The 15,166-nt window shown below is 41.3% G+C and overlaps 1 protein-coding gene across 2 annotated transcripts in view; it reads left to right on the forward strand.

Moving 5' to 3' along the window:
* Window positions 1-5,913: 5,913 nt before the first annotated feature.
* Window positions 5,914-15,166, forward strand: part of TBC1D15 (TBC1 domain family member 15) — a 77,749-nt gene continuing 68,496 nt past the window's right edge. Inside the window, exon 1 of one of the 2 annotated variants that reach the window (XM_054580118.1) lies at window positions 5,914-6,009. In XM_054580118.1, the coding sequence (XP_054436093.1) occupies window positions 5,980-6,009 (30 nt within the window). In that variant the 5' untranslated portion in view covers window positions 5,914-5,979. The remainder of the gene's footprint in view (window positions 6,010-15,166) is intronic. The other variant, XM_054580119.1, reaches the window with a different exon arrangement.

Below are 15,166 nucleotides of genomic sequence, written 5' to 3' on the forward strand. Positions count from 1 at the left end.
GACTTGCTTCAGTGGAGTTTTGGTGCCTGCCAAGTCCACCCCTTGAGTGCGTCTCTTGTGGAGGTGATTGAGTTTTAAACCATCATGGTCTGAAGTTGATCACTGGGTTTGATGGCTCTGGGCCTTCTAGGAGATGAAAGGTGATCCACTGCCTGTGCTCTGCTGGGGGCCACCCAGCATGAGCTACAGAGTGATCTGCAGATGGCTGTTACTTGTGTTAGGCTTGGATGTCCCTAGCAGAGGCCAAACTGTAAACTGAGGCTGGCTGCTGCTTGTGCCAGGTTTGGGGCCACTTAGCGAGAGGTACAGGGTACACACAAGGCAAAAGCTTCTTGTTTGAGAGATTTTAGGAAAGTCTGAAGAATTAGCAAAGAGAGGCTAATTTGTATGGAAAAGCCACTGGAAATGGCTTAGGTGGGCCTGCAGACTGGGTGCGGCAGGTTCTTGGAATCACCATTGGCAGGGCAAACAGTGTTAGCCAGGCTGATGGAGACTTAGATACAGTGCCCACCTACTGGCTCTGTGGAACAATGGCTACTGCCAGCACTTCTGTCTGGAGAAAGCTGCCCCACCAGCCCTCATCCTGAAGCCAGACAATTCATTTCCTCCATGTATGTCTCTGGTGTCTTTTGAGCTGCTATCCCAGCACTGGAGCTCAGAGTGTGTGAGTCAGATTATGTCCATGCATGGGCCCTTTAAGGGGAATGTGTGGGTATGAGGAGCCCTCTGTATCACTCAGCCACAATTCCCACTGTTTTTTACAGACAGAAGTTATGGGGACACCTCTTCCTGGCACTGGAATCCTGGGGTAGGGAGCTTAGTGTGGGGCTGGGACTCCTCTCTCCTCAGGTGGGACCTTTCAGCTGTGATATCCACTACACATGGGTGTGGGATCAGCCTTGCCATGACCCTGCCCCTCCTACCAGCCTCAATGTGGCTTCCTCTTTATATCCTTAGTTATAGGGCTTCTGTTCAGCTAGATTTCAGGCATTCTAAAGGATGGTTGTTCTGTAACTTAGTTGTAATTTTGATGTGGTTGTGAGAGGTTCTATGTATTATATTTACCTACGTGGTCATCTTGACCAGAACTTCCCAATTTCTGGGAAATTTTTTAAAAAATTTTGTTTGATACTTTTTCCCCCTCTATATTCTCTGCTCTCTCTTTTGGATGTTGGATACCCTGGTCTAATCCACAAATTTTCTTAACTTTTGCCTCTTACTTCCAGAGTTTTGTCTTTTTGTTCTAATTTCTGGGACATTTCTTCAGCATATCTTCCAACCCACTTATGAGTTTTTAAGCATTTATGTTATTTTTTTAACTTCTAACACCTCATTTTGCTTTTCTGAACATTCTTTTACATGGCCTTTTATTTTTGTTTCATGAAGGTAAAATCTTCTCTCATTTCTCTAAGGGTATTTATTATAATTAAAATGTTTGTTTTCTGTTCTCTGTTTTCTTGTCTTTAATTGCTTTTTGTTGGTTTTTTCCATGTGGGTCTCTGCCTTTCAGTTTAAAGGATTTCTTCACATATGGAGTGATACACAATTATCTGTTTATAGTTAAGGGTCCAGAAACAAAAGCTGACTAGAAGCCTTAGGTATATAGGTGGAGCTAATTGGTTTTTGTTCTTCATTATAGAAAAATGTGGTTGGATCATTTCAGTGCTGATCCTCAACTGTCAGTAACTGTAGGTCTGATTTCATCAGCTGGTCAATGTATTTAGAGGGAAATCTTGTGATCCCTTGGTCGTCAGCAAAGTCTATACTCTCTGCATAGTACCACCTTGTACAGTTAAGCACTAAAATAAGGTTTTAGTCTGACAGTTGTAAGAGCTCAGGAAAGACAGAGATCAATGAGTAGTGGCCAATGTGGGGGAAATCTTATCAGATGATGGAAAAAAAATAGGTCAGTCAGAAACTGAAGTGAGGTACGTTCCCCCTCAGGAAGCACATCCAAACCTTTTTCTTTCTCCTCTTATTCCCCCGCAGGCGTGCATCTCCTAAACTTTAAAGATCCCCACAAGACTTGCAGCCAGCCCTGGGTGATGCAGCTCAGTGGACTGAGTGCCAGACTGCGAAGTAAAAGGCTGTGGGTTCTATCCCAGTCAGGGCACATGCCTGGGTTGCAGGCCAGGTCCTCAGTAGGGAGTGTATGAGAGCAACCACACATTGATGTTTCTCTTCCTCCCTCCCATTCCCTCTCTCTAAAAATAAATAAATAAATAAAACTTAAAAAAAAGAAAAAAAGACTTGCAGCCAGGGGAGCAATGGGCAGTGACAGCTCATCCTGGGCTACCCCCGACTCTGTCTCCAAGGCCTCATTTTCTCTGACTTTCAGTGAGTTAAAGCAGCCCTGCCTAAGTTCTGCTGCTTCTTCTATCCTGAACTCTTCCTTGTTTCACTCCCTAGCTTTAAATAAATAAATAAGTGAACAACTGAGGTGAGAGAGCATCAGATTGAACAAGTAATGGTATTCTGTAGTTTAGAAACAGGAGTGTTCACTTTCATCTGAGAGTGTAGCACTGCTGACTAAGACACATATCTGCAATGAAGTCTCTATTTAGTCATAAGATCAGCTTGTGACTTTGGTAAATCATTAACCTCTAAGAAATTCAATTTTTTCAACTAAAAAAACTGGGGAAACTATCTCTTAAGTCCTGTCTAGGTCTAAAGTTTCTGTAAGGTACTTATTAAGATTCTTTTTTGTCAAATGACTTTTTGAGTGATGTTATAATTAGTAAATGACTATATAGTTCATGGGAGTGACCTTAAGAACTATAAAATTACTCACTCCCATGAAAAAGTAATTATTTTGTTTTAAGTTATAGGGAACTCAATAACTTTATTTCCATTAAATTTAAATGCATGCTGCTTTTAAAAGTCTGTTCATTTGTTATATGTAAATGTACTATGATTATTTTCCTTCCAATATAGTAAAAAACTAAAGCATGAAAGAAACTAGGTTGAAATCTCAACCTTGTTTCTCCCTTTTGCTTATAGACAGAGGATATCATTGAAGAAGGAAAATGGTCTCTTTCTTTTTGAAGGCAATGTATAACTGTGTCATTTCTAAATGGTGAATTGGTTTAAATTATTTGTTAAACAAACCCTTAGTTAGGTGTCTACTATAGGTTAAGCATTTGTGTCAGGTATGGTGGTCACAGAAGTGAAAAGAACATTTCCCAACTTCCAATAGTTTGTAGCCTAGTAGGGAAAGAAAGGCAATTCAGTAAATTGCCAAGTATTTTACAGTCTTACATCATCAGAATGTAGAAATGGACCCTCTGTAATTGATGTCTGCTTTGGCTTACCTAGCAACCACTCGTCTTTTTTCTTGAAAGGTTCCTACATTTTTCTTTGGGAATTACCCTTCCTCTCATTCCATGTATTTTGGCTGGAGCTGTGGGCATATGATTCAAATCTGGATGATCAGGACATTATATGCTTTGGGCCATAGTGACTGGCTCAGGGATGATTGCACAGGCCAAGCCAACCCAATCTGTTGCACTCAGAGCAATCTAGGGACACGGCATGGCACATCCAGGGAACATTCCAGTATTTGGCTATGGTTGGGGAATTGGGTCTGAGTGGGCAAAGTTGGGAGATAAAGTAAAATGGTGGGCAGGAGCCATTTTTGAAGGACCGTGTATGCTATGCTGGGAGAGCTATTAAGGGATTTTAAGCATGGAATTCATATGATTACATTTATGATTTAGAAGAATTAACCTGATAGGGAGACGAAATGGGTTAGGAGGGAGATGAAGCAGAAAGCAAGGGGATAATTAAGATGCCCTCGTGAGTCATCCAAACCAGAGGTAATGAGAGACCTGAACTGTGGGGGTGGCAGTGGGGATAGGAAAGAGAGACATTGCAGGAGTGTTTCCCAAGACTTCTCCAGAAGAAACATCAGAAAGGGGAAACATGATAGCAACACTTTCCTGGAGAAATTTGTTCTGAGTCCATATCTCATTCAGAAAATGGTAGTAATTTTCAGAAAACAAAAGCAAAATATGTTTCATTTCAGACCATGTTTCTTAAAGTTTAATGTACACACAAGTCACCTGGGGATCTTGTTAAGACGCACATTTTGATTCAGGGTGGGACCTGAGATCCTGCATCGCTAACAGGTTTCCAAGTGATGCTGGTGCTGCTGGTCTGCAGACTATACATTGTGCAGCAAAAACTCAGGACTTTTTGAGGTGTGATAGGGTCATTAAAAAGAAAAGTCCAGCAGGCAGTCAATGTAGGTTCTAGACTTTAGGAAAGAAAGAGACTTAGGCTCCAGATATTTGGGAGTCATCAGCGCGTAGGTGGTGGTGATACCAGAACATGAAGATAATGGCACAAGGATAGGGTATGGGGAAAAAAGTAAAAGAAATCCAAAGATAGCCTATGGGTAGCACCAGCATTTAAAGAGTAGTTGGAGGATGAGGGTTAAGAATACAGAGAAGTAGCAGATGAATCTAGTGTGTCAAATTTTCAATGACAATGCTTTAATTCCCAAATTTATTATATAAAATATAGGCACCATTTTGGGTATTCTATTCCTGGAACTCAACTATTTTCCAAAACACAGGTGTAAGAAATACCATGTTAAAAATTTTTCTAACCACACCCCATTACTCTGAGCTGGTGGAAAATTTAATCTGGGTTCACTATTAGGAATCTACAAACCACACTCAGGGTTTTATGAAGTTTCCAGGGGTCTTACTCAGTCCAGTACATTCAGGAAAGGCTCTCAAGTTTTCACTCAGTGTTGGCTACTATTTATATGCTCATTTCGCTATCCGTTACAGATGAGCTGCTTTGCTGATTCAATGCCAAGCTTGGGCTTGCGGTCTTGGCCATGAATAGAATCCCTGATGCCTAGTGTGCAGCTTCCATAATGGTGCTACACATCCATTCTCATCTAAAGTCTTGCCACCTCCCTCACCCATTATGTGCCAAGAGTCACAGAACCTGCAACCCTACCTTTCTGTTATTTCTGTTGGTTGCTACTTACTCAACCAACCTCAAAAGCCTCTAACCTCTCTCCACTGTGTGAAGAGGAAGTACCAGAATACACAGGTCTTCTGGTACAAAAGGGCCTTTTATTACACCCTGGAGCAATTACACCCAGATCTTGTGCCCCAGCTATCAGGGGTAGTATCCAATCATTCTCTAGCATTCTTTTATAGCACTGAGAACAAAACAAATTAGTATCTTACTGTCTTGACAAACCATCTTACCACATATGCATTGTCCCATAAGATCCCTACAACCACTCCTTGGGTAATTCTCATTTTACACCCTGAAGCTTGGGGGAATTCCGAAACTTGATTCAAGTCACACAGTTACAAAGAGGCACGTACGTTGGACTCTAGAGCAGTGAGAGCGTGGTGTACTACTTTAGTTCTTATCAAAATACCTTGCTGAACATTATGCATGAGTGGCAGTGACCAGACTCAAGTTCAGAAACTTCACATACAGAGGGGAAAATCTCCGGGTGTGCGTCTCAGATCATTCGGGTGGGATTCCTTTAATCTTGACCACAGCTCTACTATCTCAATTTTACAGATGAGAAACTGACGCTGAAGCTGAAGGAGGAGGTGACTTGTCTAAGACTACAAGGCCAGGGCTACGTTTGCTGGCTCCCAGAATGGTTTTTATCAAGCCGAAGCAGCAGGTGAACGGCTGAGTCTCACTCAGTCCCCGGCAAACCCCAAGGACAACCACTTCAATTTAGCTTCCCTCTTAGGAAAAAGTACATTGGCACATGCGCACTATGCAACACAGGTGCCACCGTATCGGCCTCTGAGCCCTACTCAGCACGCATGCGTCAGGCGGCTCCTCCCGCCCCGCCCTTTCATTACGAGTTGTTGTTCCCGCTACTCTCCGCCCCTTTCCCGCCCGGATGTCACTCTAGTTTTGCCGGATGTTGTTGTGAGTACGAGAGACATGTGAGGCGCTGCTACGTCATCACTGGCCCGCGGAGGAAACATGGCGGCGGCGGGTTTTGTAAGCGGGAAGGTAAGTAACGGCCACGGGGAACACCTTCCCTTTTTCTGGCACGGGGGATACCTTTGCTGCTTGGAGGCCGGCGAGTAGGGACGCGAGAGCCTTTCTATATAAGGAACAGCTTGTGGCGGGTAGAGGAGAAGAGGACTTGGGGGCGTCAGCTGTTTTCTGGAGAATGCCGGCACAGACCGGGCATTAGACTGCTCTCTCCAGCCCCAAGGCCAGCGAAGCCTCGGCACTGTTGTGGTCTGCTCTGCCCCGAGGCGAGGGGCTTTTATTTGTATTACTTTTCCTAAGGGACAGGTGATTGCCCAGTTCCTTTTTTTTTCCTAGCTCACTATTTTAGTTTTTCATGTTTGCTTTTCTGATTTCAGCGGCTTGCTTTCTTCGAGGCCTTTTATCTCATTTGCCCATGCTTTCCTCTACTTCACTCTGGTGAAGGCTCTTCGAGGGGATCTCCAAAGAGTTGCTGTGCAGCAGTGCCCGTAGAAGAAAAGTGTGTTGGATTCATTTTGCCAGATTGCTCAGTTGCTTTGTGGTTGTGAGCACAAGGGCATATTTAGACTCTAGGAGCTTGAAGATGTACACTATGCCACGCGCGTCTAGGGAGGCGTTAGTTAAGATACTTATTTCCTAGACATCTGTATGATGTTACCCTGGAAGTATCTTTGGTGCCTTCTGAAGGAGGCGTTAGTGATCCCCGCCCTGTTCGTTAGGAGCTAAGATTGGGTGCGGAGGGGAATTGTGTATTGCCCATTCTCATTCTGATAGTACACCTGACTTCCTAAAATTAGCTTTGTTTTTTAGGACTATCATGCCCCTGGCAGCATTTCCCATTGCTGGAGTATTTCATAAACAGCTGGGTCTTGTGATGACTCATCGCATACTAAGGACTATTTACTGTCGCAGATTGCTTCCTCTGTTCCTTGAGTTTCATTCATTTTCCCTGTGCTGCCCTCCTCATTGCATTTTGAATTATTTGGCAGCATTTGAAGTTTAGTGAATGGATTATTAGACTACGCTGCGGAAATAACATACACAGTTGTGGTTTCTATTGAGCAAGCCTGACTTCTCTGTCCTTCATATTGTTTATTTCCAGAATGGAGGTGATCTCAATCATTATTTCTTGTATTGGAGTTGTTAGGATTACATGAAATAATAACAGCATTAACAAATTACATACTTCTGCATACTGGCTATTTTAATGATAGGTTGGTCATTGATTTTTGATTATTTATGCTCTCTGGTTGTCTTGTCAGTTTCTGTCTTCAAGGCAGATCCTGATCTTTTACTTGACTCGCCACATACAGGATGGGGCAAAAGTAGGTTTACAGTTCATATGGAAAATAATACAGTAATAAATAATACAAGGGTAAACTCTGTCGTTTGTGTACTCACAACTGTAAACCTATTTTTTTCCCACCCTTTATGTGAAGGTTATCCTGTTTGATTTTCCATCTGCACTGATCTGATCTAAAATTTTCCAAGAAGGGATCATTCCTTTTGAACTACATTTCCCTCTTTGAGGTATGGATTGGTTTTGAAAGGACTCTTGAGATGATGAAACAGCTGTAAAATGGAAGACTTTTTTCACCCTTTCTTTCTAGTCACTTATCTTTTATAATTTGACTTCTTAAAATTAGTCTTTTATTTCATAACTCGACTGTATCACCTCATTATTCTCACTCGTTGCAAAGTCACACATTTTTCCATTACTCCATATAAACTATATTTTCATGCCAAAAGCTGCCCCTCACCCAGACAATACTATCATGACCCACAAAATCCACTTACTCTTCTCTCAGTAAGTCCAGGTCTAGTTTAATGGCATCATCATTCATCTGCGTGCATGTAAAACAAAACTTGGAAATGTCCATTTCTATAACAACATTCGATCAATAACCAAGTCCTATCAGTTTTTTCTTAATGATGCTTCTTAAATTTGATGCATCCTCATCATTCCTAATGCTTTCTTACGTCACTCAGGCCTTTAGTTTGCACGTAGTTTTGAGGTCTTGGCAGGTTTTTTTTCCTTGTGCGCAGTCTCTTTTCTCACACCACCACCACTGGAGTTATTTTTCTAATGCACAAATCTGATATCTCTTGCTTTAAAACACACAATATCGTTCTTTTGTTATCGTCACCATTAAAATAGTATACAAGGCATAAAATCCCATGTTACTTTTCTGTTTTTATCTTACGCCTCTCTACTTCCCAGTCTTTCTTTGGGAAAGTGGACTGAGGAAAATACGTATACAAGGTTTGTCCAGAAGGTATCCAGCCATATAATATGAAAAATAGAGACTCTTATTGAAGAAAATACAGGAAACATTGTACATAGGACGGTGACACCTCAGTTACCTTCAAAGTAGGTCCCTGGGACCTTACACAGTTCTAATCACCATCAGCTACCCTGTTGTATTTTCTCATAGATTGCTTATCTCCATTTTGTTAAGTTCTTTTTCTGGAGTTTTGCTCTGTCCTGCACTAGGGCCATATATCTTTGTTTCCTCATTTTGGCAGCCTCCCTGTATTTGTTTCACTGTATTAGGTAGAGCTGCTATGGCTCCCTGTCTTGGTAGTGTGACTTAACATAGTAGGTGTCCTGTAGGGTCCAGTGGCACAGCCTCCCCTATCATTCAGGTTGTGTATTTGAGGTGTACTCTTCATGTGGGCTGAGTAAACACTCCTCTTGTAGCTGAGCCGTGATTGCTGTTGACAGGTCAGTTGAAGGGATTTCCCCAGGCCAGTCAGCTGCAAGGTCTGGCTGTGACCACTGACCACCACCTTTTGCCCTCTGTGGAAGATCGGCTGTACAGGGGCAGGGTGATGGTACTCCGACATGGTCTGTAGCTGTCCAGTCTGAGGGGTTTTCTGGGTGGTGCAGGCCAAGGTCAGCTGCCACCTGTGTTCTGCCTGGGGCCACCGTACCTGAGCTATTATAAAGCAATCTGAGATGGCTGCTACTTGTGCTGGGCTTGGAGATTCCCAGGTGAAGCCAAGCTGTGAACCTAGGCTGGCTGCTGCTAGTGCCATGCCTGGGGTCACTTAGCAAATGTTGAGGGGGTTGCGGGGGAAGGTGCTCTCTTAGGCCAGCTATTGCTTGTTTGAGAGACTTTAGGAAGTTGTGAAGTATGAGCCTAGACCAGCCATTCATATGGAAAAGTCATGGTAACAGTTTGGGTGGCCTGTTAAGTTGGGTAGGACAGAGTCTCAGGGAATCTACAGGGCCGGGCAAAAAGTGTTAGCCAGGTTGATGGAATCTCAGATATGGCACCTGCCTGCCACCTCTGTAGCTCTGTGTGGAGAGGGCTCAGAAAAGGGACTGTGGCTTCTGCCCGCCTTTCTGGGAGAAAACTATTCTCCAGCTCCTAGCTTGATGCCATACATTTCATTTCCTTCCTATATGTCACTGGTGCCTTTCAAAGTGCTACTCCTAAGGTATAGCTCAGAGGGAGTGAGTCTGAGTAAATCCGTGTGTGGGTTCTTTAAGAGGAACTGCTTCAAATTCCAGAATTTTCTCCCGCTGCTCAATCCCCACTGATTTTTGCAGCCAGAAGTTATGGGGACTTATATTCCTGGCAGTGGAACCCTGCGTTGGTGGGACCTGGTGTGGGGCTGATACTCCTTGCTCCCAAGATATCCCTCCTGAATTTTTATTGAGCACACGTGGATGTGGGACCGGCCCACTCCGTGTCTCTGCCCCTCCTGCCTGTCTCAGTGGATGTGGTTTCTTTAACTCCATAGCTGTAAGACTTCTATTCCACTTGATTTTTGATGGTTCTGAGTGGTAATGTGCTAGATTTTGGTTGCAGCATTGCTGTGGTTGTGCAAGGAGGTGAGCCATGTTTACCTATGCCGCCATGTTGATCGGAAATGAGGAGTCTTGTAGTTTTGATGAATGAAGAAAGTCACAGGGCAGTGTTTAAGGAAATGGAGCCTGAAGGCCTGGGTTCAAGCCCTGCTCCATTGTTTTATAGCTGTGTTACTTTGGGCAAGTTTCTTAAGTTTATTGTACCCCATTTTTCTCATTTTTTTAAAAGTATATTTTATTGATTATGCTATTACAGTTGTCCCATTTTTTTCCCTCCTCTTTATTCTCCTCAGCCCTGCACCCCTCCTCCCTCTAGCATCGCCCCCTTTGTTCATGTCCATGGGTCATACATATAAGTTCTTTAGCTCCTCCATTTCCTATGCTATTTTTAACCTCCCCTTGTCTATTTTGTACCTACTATTTATGCTGCTCATTCCCTGTATCTTTTCCCCCACTCTCCAATCCCCCTCCCCACTGATAACCCTCCATGTGATCTCCATTTCTGTGATTCTGTTCCTGTTATAGTTGTTTGCTTAGTTTTTGTTTCTGTTCTATTTTTTTAGGTTCATTTGTTGATAGTTGTGAGTTTGTTGTCATTTTATGTTCATAGTTTTGATCTTTTCTTAGATAAGTCCTTTTAACATTTCATATAATAAGGGCTTGGAGATGATGAACTCCTTTAACTTTGCTTTATCTGGGAAGCACTTTATCTGCCCTTACATTCTAAATGATAGCTTTGTTCGATAGAGTCATCTTGGACGTAAGTCCTTGGCCTTCCATGACTTTGAATACTTCTTTCCAGCCTCTTCTTGCCTCTAAGGTATTTTATTTTTTTTATTTTATTATTTTTTTAGAAATCAGCTGATAGTGTTCTGGGAACTCCTTTGTAGCTAACTGTCTTCTTTTCTCTTGCTGCTTTTAAGATTCTCTCTTAATCTTTAATTTTGGGTAATGTAATTATGGTGTGTCTTGATGTGTTCCTCCTTGGGTCCAACTTTGGGACTCTGAGCTTCCTGGACTTCCTGGAAGTCTATTTCCTTTGGCAGATTGGGGAAGTTCCCCTTCATTATTTTTTAAAATAAGTTTTCAATTCCTTGCACTTCCTCTTCTCCTTCTGGCACCCCTATGATTCGGATGTTGGAACCTTTAAAATTGTCCGGGAGTGCCTAAGCCTCTCCGCATTTTTTTGAATTCTTGTTTTTTCATTCTGTTCAGGTGGAATGTTTATTTCTTCCTCCTGTTCCAAATCTTTGATTTGAGTCCTGGTTTCCTTCTCTGCACCATTGCTTCCCTGTATATTTTTCTTTATTTCACTTTGCATAGCCTTCATTTTTTCCTCTATTTTGCAACCATACTCGACTATTTCTGTGAGCATTCTGATTACCAGTGTTTCGAACTGTGCATCTGATAGGTTGGCTTTCTCTTTGTTGTTTAGTTCTATTTTTGGAGCTATTCTTTCATTTGGGCCGTATTTCTTTGTCTTGGCACACCTGTTACGTCGTAAGGGGTGGAGCCTTAGGTATTCACTAGGGCAGGGCAACCCACTTTGCTGCGTTGTGCTTCTGTCTGTGGAGGAGGGATCAAAGAGGGAACAATGTGACTTGCTCAGCTCTCGGAGGCTTTCAGTCACTTCCCCCACCACCCAGAAGCAAATTGGGCCCTTCTGGTGCTGATTCCTGGGTGGATGGGTTTGTGTATGTTCTAGAACCCTGTAGGTCTCTCCAACAAACTCTCCTGTGATGCTGGGAGTTTCTCCCGCCACTGCAGCCCTGACAGGTTTTTACAGCCAGAGGTTTTGAGGCTTGCTTTTCCCGCACGAGAACCCTGCGTTGTGCTGTCTGTCTTGTTCCCCTGCTGTTCCTCCCGGTTTATCAGCATGCAAATATGGGACTACCAGCTGCCGTCTTGCGCACCTGGTCCTCCAGCCACTGTACAGCACATCCTCTCTGCTCCTCCTCCGAGTCTGGATGAATGTTTCTTCTTTAGCTCTTTGGTTGTCAGACTTCCATACAGTTTGATTTTCTGGCAACGTGTGTTCTTAATTTGTTGTTTTCCGTCTTTTGGTTATGCAAGGAGGCAATGTGTGTCTACCTATGCCTCCATCTTGGCCAGAAGTCCCATTTTTCTCATTTATAAAATGAGGGATAGTAAGTATATTTCTATAGTGGAATTGTAGAGAGGATTAAATAATATCTGTGAAGCATTTAGAACAGTGCCTGGTGGCAAGTGCTCAATAAAGGTTATCTGCTGTTACTACTCTTGTTAAGAAAGATCTTTCAAACTGTCTTCCAATAGTAAGGTTATTACTGGTTTGGAAATAGTTTAATGTTTGCTTTTGCTGCTATTTTGCACAAAGATTAAGTTCATAAATATAAAAGTAATATAGTTAAGTAAAATACATTGGAGAAAGGAGGCAAAAGCAAAGTAAATAAAGGTAAGGAAAGTAGATGGAACTGAAGTACGACTATTAAGTAAATGTTGTGCTTTAGTGCACTCTAGATTGGCTGTAAGTTTTCTAGCTGCCAAAGTCAAGAGGGGAATCTGATCAATTATAAGAATTATAGGATCTATGGTAAAATAAAACCAAAAGCAAAACCCCAAAAAACTAGTTACTGAATGTTAGACCAGAGTATGAAGTCTTCTGTAGGATCTTTATAGTATGTAATATAATGGATATGATTATATGATATATTTTATACTCTTGGTAAAAAAAAAACAAAAAAACAACAACCCTGTATCTCTCCTTAGTATGCTGTTGATTTTTCCCAATGGATAGTTTCGTAGCTCAGTGAATACAGGCTGCTAATTTGATGTATTCAGTTATCTGATTTGACTAAATTCAGGGGTAGGGTTTTTCGGGTTTTTTTTGTCAGCATGAGTGTATGAATTTTTTTTTTAATGTTGTTTTTCTTAGCTGAGCTTTTGAAAGTGGGTTTGAGTTTGAAGATAAACACTAATTTTTGGAATTCAGCAGTTCTTTATGCTATATATGTATAGAGCCATGTTTTCACAGTCAACTAAACAGGGAAGGAGTGACATCCTTTTGTGAATAATGAGGGGAGAAACAGGTACTCATCTGTAAAGGTGATCCTTTTTTTCTAACAGGTGAACAGAATTAGTTAGAATTAGTGGAATGAGTTGAACTTACATACCATAGAGAAGGTGGGAGAAAGAAGATAGTTTGAAATAGGTTTTGTTCTTACACCCAGTGCCCCTGATGGTTACAATTTTTAATTTTTGAACAAATACTTATTAAGCACCTAATTTGTTCCAGTCACTGTATGAGGGATTAGGAATACGTTAAATAGCCCCTTACTTTGGAACTTACACACTCCAGTTCTCTAGAAGGAACACATTCACTAACCACCACCCCTTACCATGTCTAAATAAGAAATGCAGTATGAGTTTCAAGTTCTTGAAGTTGGTGTATTTTTAGTGAATATTTGTATTCTGAAGATCTGTAGACTGATGAATGATCATAAAGGCAGGGTCTGCAATGTTTCATCTGCAGCTAGCATAGATTCTGGCACATAAGTAGGTATTTGGTGAAGAGATGGTGAAGAGGAAGGAACAAAAAGGTAGAGAAAATGAAGGAGAACTAGAGTGAGAGAGATGGACTCGCTAATAATAGGACTCTTGTTTTGGAGTTAAAAACTCCTATGTTTTAGTACACTTGCATTTCATTCTAGGGTTTTTTGTTTTTGTTTTTTGTTTCACTGTGGTTGTATTGGAACTTGGTTCTGTTGAAAATAACTTGAAACAAGGGGAATCAGCTGTTATTTTTTCTTTGTTTTGGCGGCATTCTTAGTAGGAATTTATTTTGAAACTTAAATTTGGCCTCTTCCAATTACTTTTAGATATGCTTATGGTCTTGTGGAAACCCTTGTGCTTAAGAAAGATAAATAAAGGATATTTTTGGTATCTTGTAGATTTTCCCAGAGACTTTTTATATAGACTAGATCTTGTAACATGGTAGTATCTTTCTGGTACAGGGTCCAACATGAGTGTATTGTATATATTTTTCTGGCATTCTTTAGTTTAACAAACGTTTGTGTACCTTCTGTATGCTGAGTTCTTTGGATATGAGAGTGGTTAAACATAGACTTTGTTCTTGGTGCAGTACAGCGGTTTGCAACTTTTAACAAGTTATTTCAACATATGAATTAATAAAAACATCCCTTGTTGAGAAAGAATCCAATGTTAAGTTTTTGGTTTGAAGGGACATAGCTGCTGAGACTAGATGAAAAATTTTAACACCTTTTCATTTTCACTTTTTTTGTGGAAGGAAAGCCTTATAAAATCTTATTGTTTCTTATTGTACAATACTGTAATTGTATATGTAGTTGGTATAAGAGAAGTCATTCATCTAGTCCTCATTGTAGCTGCCCAGACTGCTAAATTATTCCTGCTCTGCTATCTGACATTTTTTTGCACACTAATGTTTTTAAGAAGCAATAATAGTTCTGCACCTTGCTCTTCACTGAGAATTGTAACATCCTCATTGTTTGTGTCTCTTTCTATATCTTCCTTCAGAATTTCTGTGGTTTGTTTACCTTAAAACCACCTTTGTTTTACATTTCTTTAGTTCCACGGTCATTAGTGATCAACAGGTCCTAAATAAAACTCATTACTTACTTTTTCTGTATTCCTTTCTTATTTCAAGTGAATAACTTTATCCACTCAGTTTTGTTCTTGACTCCTCCCCTTCACCTCCCACAAGTGATCAGTCAGGAAGTCCTATTATTTTGACTTTTTAAAATAACTTTCTAAGCCATCTGGCTTTCCTCATCCCCACTGCTGCTACCTTAGTTCAAGCAACAGTGAGTGAGTCCCTCTCTCCTTGGATTACTGCAGCTGTTTATTACTTGTTTTGTGCCAGAGTGTTAGAAAAAGGCAAGTCTGACTGGGGCATTCTTCTGCTAGAACTGATGGCTTTTTAGTTATCTTCAGGATAAATACAGACTCCCAAATTCTTGTGCATGGTTTATAAACCCTTTATGGTTTGATCTCTACTCTTGTCTCTCAGCACTAACCTCTACTTTCTGTTCTGCATTGCAGCCATGTACTGAACTACTCTCTGTATAGGACATTTACCCTCTATTAAATGGTTAACATTGCCATTCTTCAGGTCTCAGGTTATATGTCACTCTGGTTAAGCCTTCCGCATTTTTCATCCTGCCCAAGCCCCTTAAGTCTAGGTTAGATATCATTTGTAAGGGCCTGCTGTGGCAGCTTATTCATACTCCTTTTATATGTTGTGACTACGTGTTGTTGTTTTCTTTTTCTCTCCTAATCAATTACTCTGTTAAGTGCTTTGGTGATAATGACTGAATCTTGCTTTATTTATACGTAGAA

Source organism: Pteronotus mesoamericanus, unplaced genomic scaffold, assembly GCF_021234165.1.
Source record: "Pteronotus mesoamericanus isolate MK-2021 breed Mesoamerican mustached bat unplaced genomic scaffold, CSHL_Meso_final contig_56, whole genome shotgun sequence".
NCBI classification, from domain to species: Eukaryota; Metazoa; Chordata; class Mammalia; order Chiroptera; family Mormoopidae; genus Pteronotus; species Pteronotus mesoamericanus.